This window comes from Phaethon lepturus, unplaced genomic scaffold, assembly GCF_000687285.1.
Source record: "Phaethon lepturus isolate BGI_N335 unplaced genomic scaffold, ASM68728v1 scaffold537, whole genome shotgun sequence".
Taxonomy (NCBI): domain Eukaryota; kingdom Metazoa; phylum Chordata; class Aves; order Phaethontiformes; family Phaethontidae; genus Phaethon; species Phaethon lepturus.
The window spans coordinates 20,007-43,837 of NW_010549535.1; the positions used below are offsets into that span (position 1 = coordinate 20,007).

Consider the following 23,831-nt stretch of genomic DNA (forward strand, 5'->3'; position numbering starts at 1 on the left):
AAGCTCAGTTGCTGATAGAAGCTGATCTGCTCCATCATACTGCTAGTAATCACCAAACTTATTCATCCAAGGTATTATGAATATATTTTTTCAGCATATGTTTACAATCCTCAAGGAATTACTTCAATTCCAAGGAATTACAATCCTCACGGAGTTTGCAGCTATTTTGTGTTATTCTGTGTGGTCGCCTACTGCTGCTTCTTGTGACTCAGACTAATGGCATTAATATTAACTGAATCGTAAATATCACATATGAACTGTCTCACTGGCAAAGAATATTTCTTTCCTTTTTGAAATGCAAATAAAACAGTCTTTAGGAACGAAGACGTTCTGTGGGGATCTCATCAGGGAGGCGCTGATGAACTCGAGCAGGAAAATGCCAACTTCCTAACATTTCAGCACTCCCAAAACCAGGGCGGAGACAGATGAGCTGAAGTAGAGCGTGAGGCCAACTTTACCTAAAAGCAATAAACATCACTCGGAGTGTTTAGCACCATCTTTAAAAATGTGTTTGGGATGTTTGCCTTACTTTTCATGTGCTTGTGTCCTGTAGCGATGTTTTTTTTAACTTGCAGCACTGTCAATGAAAGATTGTTCTTTTCAACCTGACAAAACGCAACAGTAAAAAATACAACCCAAACAGCAGATCCAGCCGCGTTCAGAGCGACGTTGCGTGTGGTCCACCAAACCAGAACAAGCACACAACACAGCGCCGTTCTCGTGGTACCCAAGAAAAACTTCAGAAGGCAGAGTGGGAGAGGAGGACGACATACACCAAGTCTGAGCATAAGCTAGCTGCTAGTTGAAAAGTAATTGCTGCTTGCGTGCTGGGGGGTAATATGGGTCTTTTCTTGCCAGCCAGCCCAAAGTAATTTGTGTGTGGGTACAAGTGTATCCCATGGAGCACACTCTTTTCTACACCCAGCCCACGTTCTCCAACGGGTGAGAGATCCACTGTGTTCGCAGCGCCGTACCGCCCTGGTTGCATTTACGCCATTTCGGAGGCTCACCGCAGGCTTGGCGGAAGTAAGAGCAAAGCTTGGAAGAGGACAGTAGGCTTCATTCCATAGCACTAGGGAAAATGTTACGCGTTTGGTCTGCGGACGCAAAATCAGTGTCGCATTCCACCTTTGTGAGGGTGCAGGGTGTGTGCCTGCTTTCAGCATGGATCCTGAAGCTTGGCTCCCTAACTGTAGCTTACAGAGATTGTTTCCTCTGAATAAAAATGTTTGGAGGCATCTAATAGTTTAAAATGAGGAGGAAGAGTTAATCCCTCAGTAATTTAGGAAGGGATAGGTGCAGAGAGGCTCGTTTAATATGCAGGGATTAGGAATATGGCAAATAGCTGGTGAATTTGTTCAAGGAATCTGATGTTAGAAGCATTTGCAAAAAAGCAGGAGGAGAAAGCGAAGAAGGCTCTGTGTGGGATAACGATATTGCCTGCTTTTTAACAAACTTGCTTTGAAGAGAGCACTGTTTGGAAATTCCCAACGCAGACCTCTGGGATAGCTCTTCTTGGCATCTGCAGCTGTAACTGAAATACAAGTGCTAAGCTATAATCGTTTGGCAAGAAGGTGACTCAAAAGGCAGTTTGTTAAAGAATTGTCATGCTGATGTAGAAAAAGAAATGTAAGAGCTGTAGTAGTAGTAAAGCAGATTTCCAAATCAGTCATTTCTGTTATGAAAGTTGAAGTATTTTGTGCTTTGCTAAAAGCAGCAGCACTTGGACTCTAACAAATGGAGGGTGGAGTTGGGGGGGTGTGTGTCTTTTTTTTTCTTGCTGCTTCTGGCTTGCTGAGGAGATGAGTTTTATACACTTACTCTGTGTGTTTATCAGTAGTGAATGCTAGCAGCTGGATAGAGAAAAGGGAGTGCTTTTAGGGATAAGCTATGTTCACTCTAACAGGCATCAAACAATTTAAGTGGGAACATATGGAATTTCCTATACACCAGAGACAATCAAATATGAGGAACACATCTATAAGAAACTAGGACTTATAACTTCTTTTACTCCTAGAACCACTCATTAATTGTTATTTGGCATGTGTGTGTGTGCCTTTTTTTTTTTAGCATGTGCATGCACTGTGAGTTTCTTTTCAGCCTTTGAACACCACCGCTATCTTTCTGCTTTGTTCTGCTGTGTCTTCGTATTTTTGTGGAACCAATCTAAAAATCTCAAGGATAATCATAAGCAGAACTTCAGCATAGTCTGTATATATTCCTTCCATATGTGGAAAATCATGTTTGCGTGGGTTCAGTCAACTCAGTAGCAATCCTGAAGGATTCTGTGGGATGGCTCATTGTTCTGAGGACTCCGTATTTGCTAGACAGCATGTAAAACATCTTTGCTCTGCATAAATAAGTAATAACACTACATTGCTATTAAAATGAATTCAGTCATTTGAAATACCTAATTGTGCTGTTTTCTCTGGAGATTTTCTTTGGAGATTTCTTTGGAGATTTTTACTGACTTAATTTTGTTGTTTTAAATCACGATTTCTAACTTCAGAAATTTTCTGTAATGTTAATCACTTTTATATCTGTATTGAATGTAAAAGTTAGAAAGATAAAGCTGTTATCCTTTCAGAAGGTAAAGAAAATCAACTTCTAATCTTTTGAGAGGCACTCTGCAAATTAAGCAATCTGTTACAACAATGTGTAGATGAATCGCCATTGACGGAAGGACTTTAAGACATTGTTAATTCTGTGTTGATTCATGTAATTTTCCTTTGCAAGCAAGGAATCGTAGGGGAGTGGAATTACTAAGTCACATTACGGAGGTAAACTTCTGGCAAGTTAGCACAGCACTTAACCGTCGCTGAAAAGTTTTGCTATTATGTTACTCGGGATCTACGCTCAATTGAAGAAATCAAAAAGGTCTAGGAAGAACAGAAGTTTATCAAACGGTTTCTAAGGGTGCTTTAGGTGAAAGCCTTATCAATGTCTTGTCAATGCCCCACTTCTAATAATATTGCTGTAAGCTGGGAGAAGTCAGTGTGCCTCATTTCTTACATGCACGTGCATATGTATGTATACGTGTGTCTATTTTTCCTAGTACGATTTAAGTTACGTTATGGTTCAGAAATACACGTGTTACGAAGGAAAAAAGCGGCGCACAGGGGGATGAGGGTCTGTGGAATGGCATTTTATGAAGCCCCTTCGATATGCTAGGACTCTTCTGCCTGGAAAGAAACGGCTCAGAGAGGCTGTGGTACAAGTCAGAAGATGACAAACGGCCTGGAGAAGGAGAATATGACGTAATTGCTCACCATCCCTTCCAGTACAGAAGCTGAAGAGTATCAAACAAAACGAGGACTTGGATTTGACGTTTTGGATTTTAAGCTATGAAAGGAAGGGGTTTTATGCAGTGTGTAACTAAGCTGCAGGAGGCCTTGCCGCGGGACGTTGTGGATGCCGGAGGCTTCGATCGGTTCATAGGAGACTTGGACAAACCTGTGGAAGTGGGGTGGGTTAAGGGGTGTTAAATGCAAGGACTGAATCGCTGGTTCGGAAAGTCCCTGGAAGCTCTGTGTTTGCTGCGGTCCCTGAAAGTTCTGCAGAAACGTGGTTTAGTGCCTGCCCGGTGCTTACGATATTCCTTAGACATCTGCTTTCAGCCCTGTTTGGAGGCAGGGTGAACCTTTTGATTTGAGCTACTACAGCCAACTGCTACATACTGCAGGAATTAAGCAGAATGATTCGGGACTCTTTCCCAGACGTGATGGATAGCTTTTCTTGGTGGCATGCCCAACAGGTAAATCCTGACACAAGAACGTTGGTGGATGCTCCTAAGACACTTTTTTGGCATTTTGTTAGGGTTACACAGATTTTAAGTGAGATTACCATTACAATTTCTTCATATCTGGTAGTAACATTCATACTCGAGAAGTAATTTCGTATAGAGAACTATGTGAAAAGAAAATTGGTTTTGATAGAAAAAGAAATGTTGCAGGGAAAATGCCTTGACATAAATAGCTGAGGGGGCAAGGCAGCATTCTGGTGGGGGAAGGGGTGGAAAATGTGGTCATTTCCAACTGCCTCCTTTCATTGTGGGATTGGCATCACTTAGGAGAGTAATTTTAACCTTATGGCTGCATTAATTTCCTGTTCTGTAAATTGGTAGCTGCTTGACTTCCCAGCTTAGTGAACAGTGATTTTAGTTGTACTGCAGGCATCTTCTGAAGGAGTCACTAGCTGTGGAGGTACCAAAGGATTCTCAGTGGTCTTGTGCATCTGAAAAGAAAAAAAAAAAAAGGCGAGGGGGAGGTGGGCAGTGTTAGGCATTCAAAATCCATCTAATGCTGAATGCTTTCAGAACACAAGTATGTTGTACTTCTTTTTTATACCTTTGGGGAAATTTCTCCAAGTGTAATAGATCATCTAGCCTGCTCTGCTAGGTTGTACTGTTACTGGTGGGTACGAAAGGTGCACCACTCTGTTTCCATTTTGCATTTTTCTCAGAAAACCAGAAAATAACAAACCATCCATTAACAGGGCTTAGGAATCATTTCTGAAGTGGGTTGTGTTCTTCCATTAACAAGCAAGATTTGTCTGTATTCCGATCTGAACGCTTGGTAGGTAATAATGTGTTGACCAAAGTCTTCTGAAGATAAATTTGTTCGGTAAAACAAATGAAAACATTACGGTCTTGAGTAAAATAAAAAAATACGTATTATGTGCATGCCTTCTGGATGTGTGCAAATAGCTAATCTACAAAAGAGTAAGCTGTCAGATACATATTTTTTCTCACCTTGTTTCATTTTAGGAATCTTTTTACTATAAAGTCAAAGTTTACTTGCCAGATGTATTTAAAGATAATTGTCAGTGAAACTTGCGGTCCTAAATCATTGCGAAGTTTCCCAAAAAGTAGTTGCTTAGCATGGAGATACTGGATACATGCATGACAGTTACGTAGTAGCTATTTAAAGTAAGTGCAGTCTCAGATGTATTTTTAAGGAGTACCGTTAAGGGTGGCAACAATATGTGCAAATTTGAGATTTTTAGCTGCACAATCAGGTGTGTTGGTATAGATGCTAGCATCTGGAGGATGCAGATAATCCTTTTCCAATAGTAGGAGCTTGGCATCTTCAATATAAATAAAAATTAGTACATCAAAGTCACTACCAAATGCCTCAGTCTGCTACTAAATTAATTTGCATTGCATTTGTGAAAGTATGGCAGAAATCCTGTTCTTTGTAAAACTGTTATTCATTCAGACTTGAACTCTTTGCGCTTTGATATTTCATGTGTCTTTTATTTAGACTTCTGTTTCATGACCAACTATTGTTTGCTCTTATTTTCTGATAAGCAATAACAACAGCTTTGACAGACACAGCAGTAATAACGTTCTTGAAGTTTAGGCCAAGTACCTTCTTTCTTAGTGAAACAACATTTTTTTCAAGTCTTCTAATCAGCCTTGAACAACATTACATCGTTTTAAAGTATTGTTATAAATTATAAGTTCATTAAAAAGCAATATTGCCTAAGCAAGATTTACATCACTGTTCAAATTATCTCTATTTCTATTAGTTCAGTCTACTGCAGTATTTTCTGTGGTAACTATTTAAAAAAATAACTTTGCATTTTAAGATGTTCATAGCTTCAACTTGAATGACTGTATGATAGTCAGTGTATTGTTCAATGTATCTAAAATACCGATTTTGTTTCGCGTTCCTCACAGGTGCATTCTGCTCCCTCTCCTGGGAATGAAGCCCCCTCAGCAGAGCCTCTTCCTGCTCGTAGATTCGGTTGACGAGGGCTGTAATGTTTCCGAGGGTGAACAGACTTCTACAAGCTTCTCTGGGACAATAGCGGAGCTTTTAGCTGGCCACTTCGAGTTCTTCCCTCCCTGGCTGCTCCTCCTGTGTTCTGCCCGCAAGCAGAGTAAAGCTGTTACGAAAATGTTTACAGGTGAGAACAGAGCATCGGAAGTGTTTGTTACCTGCGCCTGTAACTAGGACGTCAGTTTTACAAGACCCTCAGTGCTGGTTGAAAGCACTGATGGCATGCTTAGTTCCAAGAAATGACAATCACAAAAATGGTAAATCTAAAAAACAGGCATTCCAGTTTTCTGAGGACCATAGAAAGCTTAAATCAGCCAAATATTTTAGAGGTAAATTATGTCTTTGCAATACATCTGCAAAGAATATGGCTGCTTTGAGTTTTCCTCTTGCTTTGCTAGTTTTAAAGAGCTTTGAAACTGTGTAGGTGATGCGTAAGTACATAAGTATGTCAACTTACACATCACCTACATTGTACACACATTCCTTGCAACCTCAAAAGATTGATTTGGGTTTTTTTCATCTCCCGTTAAAATCTCTCCCCTTATTTTCAGAAAGCGGGGAATAATCTTTTGAAGGTGGAGCTTGAGAGGGGAACAGTGTAGGTGGGGATTCTTGGAATATACTTCTGGCAAAGGTTGCACAGTAAAAAAAATTCTTTACAGCTTCTTCATCCAGCCTTCGCTGTGTCATGAGAACATTACTTCACTGTAATGACATTGTTACTGGAAGTCCTCTGAAATTTAATAAAGGGCAATATCTAGACTGGATTCCAGGCCTATGTATAAAGCCTGTGTGTATTAAGGACACAATTAGGACAAAAATGTGATTATAGAACATAGACCCATAAGCTTGCTCGTTTCCACAGTGGCAAAAGGTCAATGGGATAATTGCATTTTGGAATGAAGTACTGTATTAATCAGTGGCAGACATGAAGGTTGGTATTTGGGAGTATGTGAGAACTAAAGGAAACTTCGGGGTAGCTTCACAGGGCTCCTTTGGACATTCATACAGGAACAGTTTTGTCAAACCTTGGCTGGTTAGATACATTGTCATTGTGAAGAAAACAGACAAAACTTTCTTCAGAGCAGTTTTAATTTCCTTTCCATTGAATCATACAACGTTTCAGACTAGTCCTAAAAAATTGCTCTTGCCTTCTAAGTATGTTTCCAGATGGAATTCCTGACAGGAAAAATCAGCAGAACTAATGGATATGCCTTTAAAATAAATTTAATTTGAATAAGTTAATTTCTCATTTCCACAGAGAATGACTTGATGAATAGCGTACAGGAAGTTGGCTTGTGATGTTATAATCTCATCTTCACTGTGGAAAAGGTACAGCAAGGATAAGAAAAGAAAGGATAAATCCCGAAATAACTGGATACGAATTGAGAAGAAATTTTAGGGTCTGCTTGGAGGAAGTGGTGTTTTATCCACTGGGTGAAAATTGTGACATTACAGCCAGTATGACAGCTGCCCACAATACACTGTTGGATGATTTTCCTGTTTATAGCCAATATTCAACTTTGTGAAAGGTTATAGTGAGGATGTGGGGAGCATGGCTGAAGCCTCCCTTGAACTTTGGGTACATTGCAACGTTGTGTTGTACAACTTGAGATTATGTTGATTACTTTTCTGGTTCTAGCCTGGAAAGAATAGACTGACTTTAGACTGACTTTAACACTTCTACTGGGGCAAACTCTTCTCCTCCTTTGTGATATTTGAATGTTAACTTTTAGCTGAGCCAATTTATAAATCTATTTAATTGGTGGGCAGGAAGAATTCCAGATCAACGATAAATATTTTTTTGTGCTTGTGACTGAAGAAATAAATGATGTATAATGTGCATTGCACTCTGGGACACTATTGTACTGAATTTCTAATACTTCCAATTTTCCGGCAAATGTTTGCAACCATAGTGATAATATAATCACTGTACACTTACTTCCAATGTGTCTCTTTAATTTGGAAACAAAGACAGATTGGAATCCTTTTAGGATTATTTTGGGAAAGTGTGTCCCAGCTGTAGTTTTTTCTGCTAAAAATTTTAGAGTACGATATGAAATATATATTAACCAATATTAATTTGTTTACAATCAGTTTATATCAGTTTTCATGTAAAATTTTTATGTAGTGAAAACTTCTTCCAGATACCTGCTGAAATGAGAGCTAAACCTATTTGTTTTCAATGACTGGGAGCGGGATTGCTGCAGTGGCTTGGTCCGGACGATGCTTTTTTTTGGGTGGCCAGTACAGATGAGAGTTCTGCAAGCATCTCCTTAAGCATCTCCTTAGCCAACAATAGCAATGACCTGGAAGAGGGAGTCCAGTCTTTCTCATCCACTGGCATCTTGCTGCTGCCTGTGGTGAATACATCATTCCTACCACTCTAAGAATGAGAAAAGGAGGAGGCATGTTTATTCTGGTCCTCTTCATTCCTTCACTTTTGTTGGTGACTTATTTATGAAAGTTGAATACTTCTTGAATACTTGTGCCTGCATCTGCTGTAGCTTGTGTTCTGGACCCTTCTGTATTCCCAGATTCTGTAGTAGCACAATGTGCTACAGATTTTTTTCCCCTTACTTAGATTCTCAGCTTTCATTAATTAAAAAAATATTTAAAAAAAAAAAAGGTTTTGCCTCTTGTGGCTGCAGAGACAACCTCAAAAATATGAACCAAATGTAAAATGATGCCCACATGAGTCTGCGGTCACCCTCCACAGTGAGCAAAAGCCAGCCAGTTGAGTGAAAAAGGAGGGGAACAGATAACGCATATCCTCCTGCCTTCTCTTGCATGTGCGCTGTCACCGACTGCCATATCATGCCTGTTTGTTTTCTTACAGACTTTTTCCCTAAATTTAACAATTCTGTCTTGCACCCATAATTATCTCCCACATCATCGTTTGCTATCAGTTGGACAGTCAAGCAGCTACGTTAAACACAGTCTTTCCAGTCTGTGTATTATAAAGTGTCCTTGTATTCCTAATAAATGAAAAAGCCCTCTAACCTGCAAGTGGCACAGAACATACAATTATTTTACCTTAATACTTCAGCTAATTAGCTAATAAAAATGCTTCTTCTAAAATGAGGCTAAATCTTGAAAGAATAGCAGTTGTTCTTACAAAACTATATTCCTTTTTTAAAGATCCGTCATATTAGTTAAAAAAGTTTAGGCATTTTAAAATCAGACAATTTTATTTAGATAAGTTTGAAAAGCGGGTAATTTCTCATTAACAGCATAAAGGGAGATAGACAAAAGTGCATATGTACAAATGCTCTATTTATTGGTTTAAAGATATTTTTTCAATAGACATTTACTTAATTTCTTCTTTTTTTGCTACACACATAAATCAAATATCTGTGGCATCTGGCTTGATTATACCCCTGAATTAAACACATTCTTCAGTCAAAGCATTCCTTCTCGTGTGTGGCATGAGTGCACCAGTGTAGTACAACCCATGCAGATGTCACATCTCGGGGAGCCATAGTTTCCGTAAAGTTAATGTTAGATACCAGCAAGATACTGGAAACTACAATAAAAAGAACCAAAAGTGGACATGAAGGGGTTCAGTTTGGCCTCAGAGGCAGCATAAGCTCTATTCACCCACTTTATCCATAGGCAAAAGCAGACAATCACAGAATCATTAAGGTTGGAAAAGACCTTTAAAATCATCAAGTCCGACCATCAACCAACACCACCATGTTCCCTAAACCATGTCCTCAAGTGCCACGTCCATATGTTTTTTGAACACTTCCAGAGATGGCGACTCCACCACCTCCCGGGCAGCCTGTTCCAATGCCTGACCACTCTCTCAGGAAAGAAATTTTTCCTAATATCCCACCTAAACCTGTCCTGGTGCAACTTGAGGCCATTTCCTCTTGTTCTATCGCTGGTTACTTTGGAGAAGAGACCAACACCCACCTCGCCACAACCCCCTTTCAGGTAGTTGTAGAGAGCGATAAGGTCTCCCCTCAGCCTCCTCTTCTCCAGACTGAACAACCCCAGGTCCCTCAGCCGCTCCTCATGAGACTTGTGCTCCGGACCCCTCACCAGCTTCGTTGCCCTTCTCTGGACACGCTCCAGCAACTAAATATCCCTCGTGTAGTGAGGGGCCCAAATCTGTCATTCATTTTTCACGCTTCTATCATCCTGTTCCAGGCAGCCAGATATTAAGAGCTGATACTTATCCGAACTTATTCTCAGTTAGGAATCTTGGGAGCATAAGTCTTTCTCATATTTCTGCTATTTGCTGGTTCTGGTCTGAATAGATGTGAAGGGTTGTTTTTCTTGTAGCCTTTCATAAAATGAAAAAATAAGCAAAAATGGGAAAACTTAGAGAAATATAGTAGAAATCACAACCCAGCTTCTCTGCACCCAGAAAACTCATACTGTTTGGTAATTGCAGCTACTCAGGTGGTCATATTAGCTGAATTCCCAAATCAGATCAGTTGCCTGATTTGGAACTGAACCTTTTCTCATTAGCCGCTATTCCAGAAAATAGATGGCATGAGACCACTTCAGGAGAGATTGCTTCAAAAAAGAAAATCTAAGTTGTTTTCTAATATTTCGTTGTAGGTTGGAATTTATTTTGGTGGTTTCATGTTACTTTGAAGTCTTTATGGGAGTTGGGTTTTTTTACTATAAAAGATAATTTTTTTACATTTATGTAGTTGTAAAATTTACTTCTATCATATTAAAGCTTTGAAAAAGTTTATTGGTTTGGTTTTTGGAAAAAAAATAATTTAGGCAGCTTGGGAAATAAACTGGGAGTTTTTAATTGCTATTTCCTTTCTTCTCATTACCACTTTCTTCTGATTACCACTTTGAAAACACGGTGTTAGGGAAGTTCATACTTCCTAGTAAAAAGTTGTGTGTGAATTTTGAACTTATTTGCTTTGTAATTAAAGAGGGAAGACTGAATTTTTTTTTTTAAATGGACTGTAGCCTGTAAATCTAATAAAACAAACTTCTGTGCAATGACATGAACCAGTGAGAGCAGCAGATGTCAGCCTGAATGTCTCTTGGCACCTGGGGCAGATGCAGTAAAATTTGTAACGTATAGTATACTGCAAGTGCACTAAAAGCTCGGTGTGCTGCTTGAGTTTTCGGCTGCAGGTGTGCATAATTGGCCATAGAAATACCTAATTTAATAGATGCTTAGATCAGCAGTGTAAATTATTAATGCCAAAACACTGCCATACTTTTAATCATTTAGATTACTTTAAAGTTAACAGGTCAATTAAATGAAATGTACTTTAAACTTTTGTAATTTACTTATGTAAAAGTATTTAAAGATATGAAAGTAGAAGGATATTTTTAAATATTTACTGGAACATGCTAGTTAATAGTTTATTTTTTATTATTAAAGTTTGAAAAGGTTGATATACTGTAGAAGTATTTATATAGCCAAAATACTCTTTCTCTCCCCCCGCCCCGCCTCCTTTGACTGACCCTAGATCTTGCCAAGAAATACATTTGGAACTGATTTGTTTACAGAACTGCCAGGAATTTAATAAATCAGGAAAATCTGTATTGGAGCTCCCATTGGGTTGAAAGTGATGTGTTGTAAGAAAAATTTTAACAATGCAAAAAGCAGGGTCGTGGGACTGTAAGTTCTGTCTACTGCACTCCTGTTTTGCTGAGCTTAAGTAGTTCATGGGAATGCATCTGAAACAAAATGAGCTTTCTCTTAATGTTTTGGGGCTTCTTGTCCATGAAAGTGACTTATTGTATCTGGTAGGGATGAAAAGCAAGTTTGCAGGATCTTTCTTTGGAGATGTAAAATGACCTCATTTAGATAGACGCTTGGGCAAAAAACCACGGCTTTGTTTTCCTCCTCCAAGCTAGCAGCAAGAATTTGAGATTTAAAAAAAATAAAATTCTATCTATAAGGCCTTTTTTAAATTTTTTGCTTATTATAGTATGGCATGGTGCAGTGGTTAAAATTAACAACCTGTTTCTATTCAAAAGTCTGTTACAATGGCAGTTTGTTAATCCCAGCCCTTAAAGAGTGTGTCATCCCTGGGATGTGCGAAGATCTGTACAAGTATGGTGTGCTGCTTGCTGTACAAACTTGTCTTCAGATATGATATACAGGATCTCATTAACAAGGAATATTTAGAAATACTGCAAAAGAAACGAAACAATTTTTAGCTTCTGTGAACATACAGACAATCAAATTGTTTAAATTACTGACTTCTGGAATATCCACCACTCTGAAGTCTTCCAAAATTTATTTGCTTGGCTGAAGTGCTTAAACATTTGGTATGTCTCGGGTAAGTACGTGGGGCAATATTTTAACCCTGATAGGAACAAAGTAAAGATACAGCCTCGTTCAAAGGGGAAGAAAAACAAACACACAAACTCTTCCTTTTTTACTTTTTTTGGAGGGCTTCTGTTTGTTTTTTTATTGCATCCAAAATGGTTTTGTTCACTTTCCCACCCATTTTAGGAAGCAAAATTGGTATTCAAAGAACACTGCAAGAGTCTTTTGCTTTTGAAGGACACATACAGGGACTGAGACGCTTAAACAGTTACCACTCTGAAACTTTTCATGCGAAGGCTGGGAGTCAAGGGAGGTGAAGTGTAGTCATTAGTCAACACTGAACATTAGCTGAAATTTCAGAATTGCTGTCGTCTGAGTCAGTCACGGGTTTTCTCGTTGGGGGGAAATTAAATCAGCTACTGAAAAAACACTTGAATAATTTAAAAATAAAAATAACTTACATATGCAGATGTATATTGGAAGGAAGGATGTGGGATGGGATTCATGTGAGAGATTGGGATGTTGTGAGCAGAATCACTTATGACTAAACACATTGAGAAGGAGTTTGCAGAGCTCTGTACCTATTCTCATTCAGCCAAGGGGTGGGTACAGATCTGCCTAGGAGAAGCAGAGAGGTTCAAAGAACTGGAAGGTGAGGGAATGCAAGTGCTTGCATTTGTTCTGAATTGAGCAAAACAGAGCTGTTCCCTGCACCCGCGAGACAAGCAAAGGGACCCCTGTGTCTAATTACAGCTCTGTGCACGCATACCGCTGTCAGTGCATGCACCAAGCAATGCCCCATTTTTAATGCTTCTGTTTTCACTTCCATATCTTCTTGATGGATCGTAACCTAGAAACAGCCTTTCACTCGAAGCTTGGGATCTGCAGAATCGCAGGGCACTGTCCTTACTCAGCAAAGTTTATAATTTGGCTTATGTGCAAGAATTAAGGGCTTTACAAAGTTACATACAGAATATTTGAGCCAAATACATAGTAAATCGATGAATTATGCCATTCTGCAGGTCAGGTTAGGTCGTTACTTGAAGTTGTGACAGATTATGGTGGCTAAAGATGGTTCTGTGTTTCTTTTGAGAGAGAAAAAAAAAAAAAGCCTTTGTGGAGGAGAGAGATCCCCCCAAAATAATTATTTTCTGCCTCCTGGCTTTCTCATTCAAAAATCTTCAAGTAGACATTCGTGTAGTCTTAGCCTGAGAAGTGACTGTGCAAAAATGTCTTAGCCAGTGATTTTATTTTGGGGAGAAGCATGATTTTGTTTTAGGTATTCTATTGATTTAGTCCTGTTAGATTTGTAATGCTACCATAATTAATAGGGGAAGCAGAAATGTTTTAGTAAGACTGCCATAGTTTGCTTCTCAGTTCTAATCTCTTGTATTTGTACAAAACTCATGTAGACTAAACAATTAACAGAGTGAGCTTAATGTGACATGCAGAGCCTCTGCTGAAGATGCTCGGGAACAAAAACCACGGCTCTTACCAGGCTGAATTATCAGTCAGAACAAGCTCACAGGCTGAGCAGTTTGATCCACGGAGTGTTTAAATACAATAAAACATAGATCTGAAAGTAACATTCTTCAGAGTCTCTCTTAAAATTATTTGTTCTGTGGAGATGGGGCCAAAATTCCTTTGAATGCATTGCTCTATGGTTGCTTTTCCTTCAGCGTAATCTGGAGGTTAGTAACTGCTTTGGTTTGAAAAGCAAAGTTGGGGTTTTTTATGACTAGCTGTTTTTTATGACTAGCTGAGCTGACTGTAAGGAAATGTGTGCAATGTGCTACACTGGAGGAAGAGATTACAGCCTGTCCCAGGAGAAGTGAGGTACAGTTCTGGCCTAAAACAGTCATTTAAGCTGCTGTGTCTGTGACCTCTGCGGTTTTCCCATAGCTTCCAGAAAAGTAGTGTTCAAACAACGTAACGTGTCGTTAATCAAAGAGGGTAGGTCTTCTTCCAGTGCTTAACTTGGCACTACCAAAGCAAGTGTTTTCAATGACACAGATAGCTGTGTAGCCCAAACAACTATATCTGCATCCCGCCTCATTCTTGAGAGCCTACGGCCGCTGAGGTTGCCTGAGGGACATCTTTGCACGTGCCGCTAAGAATAGAGTTCTTTGCTTGGGGCGAGGGGGAGCACGTGTATGGGTGTAGGGAGGAGATGTGCGCAGTATGCATGTATGAAATAATTTCCCTTTTTCCTCTAAAGAGTAAACAGGTTGGAAAAACAATGAGGTCATATGACTATGAGAAAACCCGTTTCCTTATACAGCGAGTCACCTACCGAAGAACTGGGTGTTTCTCTAAAATTCAGTCTTTAGTTGAAAAAAGTAGGTAATTTTCAGTGCACAGAAGTGTAAAAATATTTAAAACTGTTTTTTATCATCTCTCCCTCCTATATCATAAAAGCTTTTAAAAGAAACTAAGGTGACCAAGTTAAAGTGATCTATGTACATTTCATCGTGCATATGCATCAGGTATGAATAACCTCTTCTATAATTATATCAATATAATAGTTGTCTTAATCTAAATAGCTGAGAATTAATTGAAATTCCATTGTTAACCTCATTGGAGAAGGGATTATTCCTTTAATAATATAATACTACTCCATAATCTTATTTTGGTTGCAGTTCTGGTGGTTTTGCTTAGTTGTTTAGTATTGTCCAAGGTAGACACACAATGCCTGATTCAAAGTGATTTTTAAAATTTTCTTCTTTAATAGCATGCATTGTTCCTTACAGATGGTGAGAAAAATGTGTCTATTATCAAAGTTCTCTGCTATTATTATTAATTTACATTCACTATGTGTACACACAAAATATATTACTGTGAGTGTTCCCTACCCAGAAATGTCTGTGCCTTTTTTTTTTTTTTTGAACTTTGAGTTAAGCGAAACTAGATCAGAAAATAGTAACTTTCTTCTCTTTTAATAGGTTTTCGAAAAATAAGTCTGGATGATCTACGAAAGGCTTATATTGTGAAAGATGTGCAACAATATATTCTGCATCGTTTAGATCAGGAAGAAGCACTGAGACAACATCTCACAAAAGAAACTGCAGAAATGCTGAATCAGCTTCACATCAAAAGCAGCGGTTGCTTTTTGTATCTGGAACGTGTCCTAGATGGAGTTGTGGAGAATTTTATTATGTTACGAGAGATCCGTGATATTCCGGGAACGTTAAATGGCCTATACCTTTGGCTCTGTCAGAGACTTTTTGTGAGAAAACAATTTGCAAAAGTCCAGCCTATTCTTAATGTGATTCTCGCAGCCTGTAGGCCATTAACCACAACGGAATTGTATCATGCAGTGTGGACCAAAAATATGACGTTGACGATGGAAGACTTTCAACGCAAATTGGATGTCCTGTCAAAAGTCCTTATTGATGGACTTGGAAATACAAAAATCTTGTTTCATTACAGTTTTGCAGAATGGTTGCTAGATGTAAAGCACTGTACACAGAAATACTTGTGCAATGCAGCAGAGGGACACAGAATGCTGGCAATGAGTTACACTTGCCGAGCAAAGGATTTAACACCCTTAGAAGCTCAAGAGTTTGCATTGCATCTAATTAATTCAAATTTACAGTTAGAGACTTCAGAGCTGGCTTTATGGATGATATGGAATGGCACACCTGTCAAAGACTCCCTGTCAACTTTAATTCCTAAAGAGCAAGAAGTACTACAGCTGCTGGTAAAAGCTGGTGCTCACGTCAACAGTGAAGATGACCGCACATCTTGCATTGTTCGGCAGGCTCTGGAGAGAGAGGATTCCATTCGCACCTTGTTAGACAATGGAGCATCAGTAAACCAGTGCGATTCCAATGGGAGAACGCTCTTGGCCAATGCGGCGTACAGCGGCAATCTCGATGTCGTTAACTTACTGGTTTCAAGGGGAGCCGATTTAGAGATAGAAGATACTCATGGGCAAACAGCACTTACCTTAGCTGCTCGGCAGGGACATACCAAGGTTGTCAATTGCTTGATCGGATGTGGGACTAATGTTAATCACACCGATCATGATGGCTGGACGGCACTGCGATCTGCAGCGTGGGGTGGGCACACAGAGGTGGTTTCTGCGCTCCTTTATGCTGGAGTCAAAGTGGACTGTGCAGATGCTGATAGTCGAACGGCGCTGAGAGCAGCAGCTTGGGGAGGACATGAAGATATTGTGCTGAATCTGCTTCAACATGGTGCTGAAGTTAATAAAGCTGATAATGAGGGCAGAACAGCTTTGATTGCAGCTGCATACATGGGGCATAAAGAGATCGTGGAGCACCTGCTGGACCATGGTGCAGAGGTAAACCACGAGGATGTGGATGGAAGGACTGCGCTGTCTGTCGCTGCGCTTTGTGTTCCAGCCAGTAAGGGACATGCCTCAGTTGTTAGTCTTCTAATTGACCGTGGTGCTGAAGTTGACCATTGCGATAAGGACGGCATGACTCCACTGCTGGTAGCTGCTTATGAAGGACATGTAGATGTTGTTGATCTACTTCTAGAAGGAGGAGCTGATGTTGATCACACAGACAACAACGGTCGTACACCGCTTCTGGCAGCAGCCTCCATGGGCCACGCTTCTGTTGTAAATACTCTCTTATTTTGGGGTGCAGCTGTTGATAGCATTGATAGTGAAGGGAGAACGGTTCTGAGCATAGCCTCTGCACAAGGCAATGTTGAAGTAGTACGGACTCTGCTGGACAGGGGGCTAGATGAAAATCATAGAGATGATGCAGGCTGGACACCTTTGCATATGGCAGCTTTTGAAGGTCACAGGTTGATATGTGAAGCTCTTATAGAACAAGGTGCTAGAACAAATGAAATTGATAATGATGGACGTATACCTTTCATATTGGCTGCACAAGAAGGTCACTATGATTGTGTGCAGATATTACTGGAAAATAAATCCAACATTGATCAGAGAGGCTATGATGGGAGAAATGCTCTCCGGGTTGCTGCTTTAGAAGGTCACAGAGATATAGTTGAACTACTGCTCAGCCATGGAGCAGATGTAAACTACAAAGATGCTGATGGCCGACCAACACTTTATATCTTAGCATTAGAAAACCAGCTTACGATGGCTGAATATTTTTTAGAAAATGGTGCAAACGTAGAAGCAAGTGATGCTGAAGGAAGAACAGCACTCCATGTTTCCTGCTGGCAGGGCCACTTGGAGATGGTACAGGTGCTGATAACATACCATGCTGATGTGAATGCTGCAGATAATGAGAAGAGATCTGCTTTGCAGTCTGCTGCATGGCAAGGTCATGTGAAGGTAGTGCAGCTTCTCATTGAGCATGGAGCTCTGGTGGACCATACATGTAATCAAGGTGCTACTGGACTCTGCATTGCAGCCCAAGAAGGGCACATTGACGTTGTCCAAATATTACTGGAGCATGGTGCTGATCCAAATCATGCTGACCAGTTTGGGCGCACTGCTATGCGTGTTGCAGCTAAAAATGGACACTCTCAGATTATTAAATTGCTGGAAAAATATGGTGCATCTACTCTGAATGGTTGTACTCCATCTCCAGTCCACACAATGGAGCAAAAACCCTTACAGTCAGTCTCCTCTAAAATGCAGTCGTTAACAATGAAGTCGAATAGTTCAGGGAGTACTGGTGCAGATATGCAGCCTAGTATGCGTGGCTTATCCAATGGGCCTGCTCATGCCTTCAGTTCTCCTTCAGAGTCGCCTGATTCTACGGTTGACCGTCAAAAGTCATCTTTGTCGAACAATTCCCTGAAAAGTTCCAAGAATTCTTCACTCCGCACCACGTCGTCCACTGCGACTGCTCAGACGGTGCCTATTGATAGTTTCCACAGCCTGTCATTCACAGAGCAAATACAGCAGCATTCCCTGCCACGCAGCAGAAGTAGGCAGTCTATTGTTTCTCCTTCTTCCACAACTCATTCCCTAAGTCAAAATCATAATTCACCAAGTAGTGAATTTGAATGGAGCCAAGTAAAACCTAGTTTGAAATCAACTAAAGCTAGCAAGGGGGGGAAAACGGATAACTCCAGCAAATCTGGGTCAGCTGGGAAAAAAATAAAACAAAGCAGTTCCTCCCAACCAAAAGTGTTAGAGTATGAAATGACTCAGTTTGATAAACGAGTACCTATTGCCAAATCTGGGACAAGTGTGCCACTTAAATCAGTGCCAGCAGAGCCACAGTGTAAAATTTTGGTCCCGCCAGCTGAGCAAGAAGTTGGTCGATCTCAGCAACAGTTCCTGATTCACCAACAGAGTGGAGAACAGAAGAAGAGAAATGGAATTATGACAAATCCAAACTACCATCTTCAGAGCAATCAGGTTTTTCTCGGTAGGGTTTCCGTCCCACGAACAGTGCAGGACAGAGGGCATCAGGAAGTACTGGAAGGCTATCCTCCCGCAGAGACAGAACTCAGCCTTAAGCAAGCCTTAAAACTTCAGATTGAAGGTAGCGACCCGAGTTTCAACTATAAGAAGGAAACACCATTATAAAAGGTAACCTAGCCCGTCACAAAGGAAGCAAATGCTTGTTTTTCATCATGTGCATTTTAGATAACGCTAAAATTGCGTTTCGTTGTCATTTATCGTCGTAATTGCTTTCTTAGTGAAAACCGTGAATGCTAAAATCTTAACCTGGCAAGTATTTGTTTTGCTGGTGTTGAAAAGCATCAACCCTAGAGGAACTGGATCAACGTCGTATTTTCTGTTGAATTCTGGTTGCTCAGTTCGTACCCCACTCTATTTGATATGTGACTGAATAAAACAGCAGGTTTCATGGAGCATTGATTTGGAATTTTCAAACATAAGGACAGCTTGGAATTCTAATACGTGATATTCTCAGATACAGTAATCTTGCATTATTTACAAAAATGCTTTTCAGGAAGCTTGTGAAGATTCTTGTAAGTTACAGGCAACCACTTTTGTGATTTTTGGATTTTAAATGTGAACTCTCAGTAGCATAATTATCTACAAATTAAAAAGTTAAAATGCTACGCTAAGTCTTTGATTTTTTTATTTCTGTTACTGAAGATAACCCTCCTATAAAAGAGATGGCATTCCTCAAGAATAGAATCTGTGTTATGGTAACAATTTTCTGACCGATCTATAGTTGGAGTTCATTTAGATTTCTCACTTTTTCTCCTATACTGAATTACAAGCTGAAAAAGGAATTTTCTGTAGCTTTTTCAGACCTGAATTCTCCGTGAGTCGGCTAAAATAGAACTATTTCTCTCCCTCTTCCTGATGAGGTTCATCTTTTTTTAGGGTATTGGGAAGGTATTAATAATTAATATCTCTTCTCTCTGAATTTCAAAGCAGCAGCATCTCTATGAAATGTATGCACATCTCTTACTGCTTATTTGCTGATTTTTGAAAACTCTTGTGTGTGTGCGTGTGTAAACGCTGCATTTTTAACAGACCGGACTGCTGCTCCTTAGGGCAAGAGTGTTCCTGCTAGCTGACTCGGGTCTGCTGCGAGTCACCAAAGACTGCAGGTTTCTAGGACAATTGCGGGTGCTGCAGAATCCACAGATGGGAGGTTTTCAGCTGTCAAAAACACACAGACAGAGGTTTTCCCAAAACGTCCTGGAAATGGACTTCACTTTAATGGAATGCATCTCTCTAGATGTAGCTAAGTCTCTTGTGAATTACAGAGCCTTAGAATATTGCGCAGGACTCCGAGATGTTTCCTTGGGGTTGGCATTTTGGTTAAACTGAAATATTTGAAACAGTACAGTGTTGCAAAAAGCTATATGCTAGAGCCCGCGCCCTTGTAAAATCCAAATATTGGCAAAGGGTCAGATGAGCTATGGGGCACATAAAAGTGAAGAGGCAGGACAGCAGGAGCAGACGTAGAAAGGAATTAACAGGTGAGAGAGAATGGGCCCTAAATCTTCATAGAAGTCAAAAGGGCTTTAGATTCCCACAGTTCCATATCATGTCTAAGCAGGATTTAAATTTTTTTGTAGGGGTTTTTTTCCTGCCTCAATAAAACATATTAAAATGTATAATTAAGAATTGTATTTCCTAACTCTTCTGTACCTGCTCCTGATGTTCAGTGCTTGCTTTCATGTTACGCTTTATTGTAAATAAACTGTACGGTTCTGATGTAGGAGGTATTGGTTTGATCTGACCTGTCGTCAGAGGACTCGTTTTGATGAATTTTGCATCTCTGGTTTTAAAATACAAACAAAACATGTAAAAAAAAAAAAAAAAAAGAAACATTCCACATATGATTTTGAAACTCAAATTGGGCTTTGCTTTATCTGGAACAAATAGTGCTTTACTGAAAATTCCGGGGCTTTCTCTGTGAAGTACTTGTTTATGCAAGTGGCTAAGCATATGAGGTGATGGATAACTAAATAGTTCCTTTTGCTTTTTCTCTTAACAGTTTTTTCATAGCTTTATTTTAAATATGGAAGTTTAAAACAATTATGAATTGCTTGGTGCAGGCTGTAATTTACCTCCTCTTTTGCCAAGTCTCAAGCACAAAAATAGTAATTTCCCTGACCAGGGAATAATAATAATAAATTGGTCACCTGTGGAGAATCACATCAGAAATACTGTACCGGAGCACCTGAGGAACGGCTTTCCGCTCCATTCGGGAAGCTCTCCTGCTGTGGGGACCTGGTAGCTGCTTTGGATGGTGGAGAGCACAGGGAATCAATCAATCGTGGGGTTTGAGTTAGGCAGGAAATACTTTTCATCATTGGTATGTTGTTGTGTGCTTTTAACTTTAATTAGAAATGCTATAGCTCTCTTTCTGACAACACTGTTCATACTACAGAGTATTTCAATTCTTAATGTTTCTTTTTTGTACTTTTAGGCCAATTCTGTGATGCTATGAACAGAAGCTCTTCTGCTCCAAATGATTTATCAGCTGGCTGGGATGAAAGCATACAATGCCTGTTTAGTCCACCTAGAAATTCAAGAATGTGATTACTACAGTACAGTTACCTTAATTACTGTAATGTGCCTACATTTTCAGGCTGCCTTCTCTGTATAACCCTCTGTGCTTCAAAAATTTATTTTGTGTACTTTGTATTTCATACACAGAATGAGCACTTTTTGTAATTGCAGAAAGATATATGCTGTATTTCCCTGACAACAGCTGAAAATGGTAAGAACAAGGAATTCCGATTTCCTGTTCCAGAGCGCTCGGTAGAGGTGCATGTGCCACGGTGAACTGTGTATGGAAAGGCAGTGCTTTTTGTATTTATTTTCCTGTGGCTAGAGAAAATAAGCAGTTTGTCACATTTGCATTGTTGTAATGTATGGTCAGTTCCCTGTGTACTTCAAAAAGTTTTCTCCAGAAATACAAGTCTTGTAACAGTATTTTATAAATACTGTACTTGTGTGTTCTGTCTGTGTAATAGCTGTTCAGTGGTAGCAAAGGAATCGGACTGCAACCATTTGCAGTATCTTTGGGATTTTTTTAAGAGACAAAATCCACTCTCTGGTACTACATACCAAATCTGGATGGCAGACTGTGGCCGCTGAAAGCGATAGGCAAATTTGGTCTTGGACACCTGATCTTAAACAGCCTCCCTTACCGTTACGGTAAGGAGGTAACTGAATATGGGTATGTTTTAGGTGCTAAAGTAAAAGGTCTGATCCTGCTTTCATGTGTATCTTTATATGTTAGATACAGCTGTTTCTTTTTTTCCCAAGGTAAAGGACTGTATTGAGAATGTCAGTAAAACAAACCATGGAAAATACAGATGCTTTGTTAATGAGGCTGAGAGAATACACAGTGAGAGTACAATGGAAAAGCAAACGGTTAGTAATACCCTTGTCTGGGGGGTGCAGAAATCATGACTTAGCCCTGTCCTGAGACAATAACTCTTTAAAGCACAAACTTGTATGAATGTACTGCTTCAGATGGATTAGGTAGAGCCAGCGTGAGTGTCTCTGTACCTGGAGCATGGTTAATCAGCAGCCGGCATAGTCCATCTACGGACAACGGAGAGCTGCTTCCCCACTGCTACAGCAGAAGAATTTTACTTCTGTGAAAGAGAGCAAAATCAAGGCCATTGTTGTGAGAGTGAACGGTATGAATTTTTCCTTTGAATGCGCACATCTTACTTGCACAGCAATGTGAGGGATGAGATGAAACAAGGTTATTTTCTCCTAAAAATGCAAGCTATATTCTACTATTCACCATTACACAGCCTTGCTCTTTAGAAAATAAGCCTATTTTTATATGTGAGTATTTCTTCTAAAGGCTTGGGATTCATCTTTTTCATACTCTAACTCTGATCATTCCACAAATAAGATGATAGAAAGCTGAGGCTATTTTTCATAGAGGATTAATTAGATGTGTGGTGGCTATCCTTAAACGTTGATAAATGGCCCCTGGATGTATATGTAGTGCATATTCTGAGGCACTAAAGGGCTTCGTGTCTTGTTACGATTAACAATCATCAGAATTTTTTTTTTAATATCCTGCACCTCCATTCTTATTTGCTTGTTACTAAATGTAAAAAGAATCTTTTATAGTCAGGCATTCAGCATATAGTAAAATGAGATGTTAAAAGTAGACACATGGCAATACTGATTATTCTGAATGTTTCGTGTATTGAATTTCTTGTCCCTGTGGGACGATTATAAAAGAAACATAACAGGAGTCTGACAGAACGGCCTTAAGAGGGTTAGTGGCTCAGTAAAGAGTACCAAAATGTTCTCAGCGAACTTGTTCTGAACGTCAAGTACAGTACCTTTGCAATACTGTGCAAGAATACAACTTTTCTTAGTTCTTAGATGTATGTTTTGCTCCCTAGAAAGGGATCCCTGAATGCCAACATTTTTCTACTGATCTTGACTGTCATTAGGATTATATTTATTTAATTTTATTGTGGTGTTATTAATTGCACCTTGTGGACAGAGGACGTAAAAATATGGCCAGTTTCACAAGGGGCCACAACTTACAGATAGCCTGATGGTTTTTGTGTGAATATTTACATTTGAAACAGTTGGTGGGGAAACCTCGTATCCAAATCAACAGAAAATAGATCCATTGAAAATGTTTTCAGAATGACAATTATTACAGATTTTGAGTATCCCTTTGGAACAGAGCATGAATTGCTTTGAAACATCTGCTTTCTCAGAAGGTCTGTGTAATTCCATATTGCTGTTGCGTGTGATGTTTTAATACCGTCATTTGTGAGGGTTTTGCGTACAAAGAAAAGGCGCCGTTTCCCCTGTGCTTCGCTCTGTTCTGCTCTGCTCCTTCACATCTGTAAAACCAAGCGGAGGTAAATGGAGTCGCGTAGCTGTGACTCAGCACAGTTTCTTCTGGCAATGTAACGGTTCTCACAACCTAAAAAACCTGAACAAAACATGAATCCTGTTTCTCTTCATCCCATTTCACTGGTCCTTCCAAGGTCAGCTCCACAAGACGTCCAAAAGTCTTGATGGGAGCACTAGGGAAAAGCCCGTTTTGCGGATGCTGGTATCAATACTGTATGCATGTGAAAAGACTCTTCAAAAGAGGAATGCGTTGAGATACAGAGGCACAAGTGATGCATTTTTGTCTTCTCTGTGATCAATATTGAAAACATCACCATTTATTTAAAAATAAAAAGGTATTTTCCCTCATCGGTTACTCTGCTATGCAAATGTCTGTTATGCTTAATATTCCCCATCTGAACTCCTCAGTTAACTTGGTTTGCAGATAGACTGTTTTTCCTGGAGTGGTTTGTAAATAGCTTTTAATGTACATTGAATGAATTTCACATTGTAAAATTTTTATTTTATTCCTTGTATTATATTAAGCGAAAATCCCTGTGTATAT

The 23,831-nt window shown here is 39.6% G+C and overlaps 1 protein-coding gene across 1 annotated transcript in view; it reads left to right on the forward strand.

Annotated features, from left to right (window-relative positions):
- Positions 1 to 21,381, forward strand: part of ANKRD50 (ankyrin repeat domain 50) — a 40,183-nt gene extending 18,802 nt beyond the window's left edge. The window contains exons 2-4 of the mRNA XM_010290270.1: positions 5,681 to 5,910; positions 14,988 to 18,535; positions 20,865 to 21,381. Of these exons, the coding sequence (XP_010288572.1) occupies positions 5,681 to 5,910; positions 14,988 to 18,532 (3,775 nt within the window). The 3' untranslated portion in view covers positions 18,533 to 18,535; positions 20,865 to 21,381. The remainder of the gene's footprint in view (positions 1 to 5,680; positions 5,911 to 14,987; positions 18,536 to 20,864) is intronic.
- The last annotated feature ends 2,450 nt before the right edge of the window (positions 21,382 to 23,831 follow it).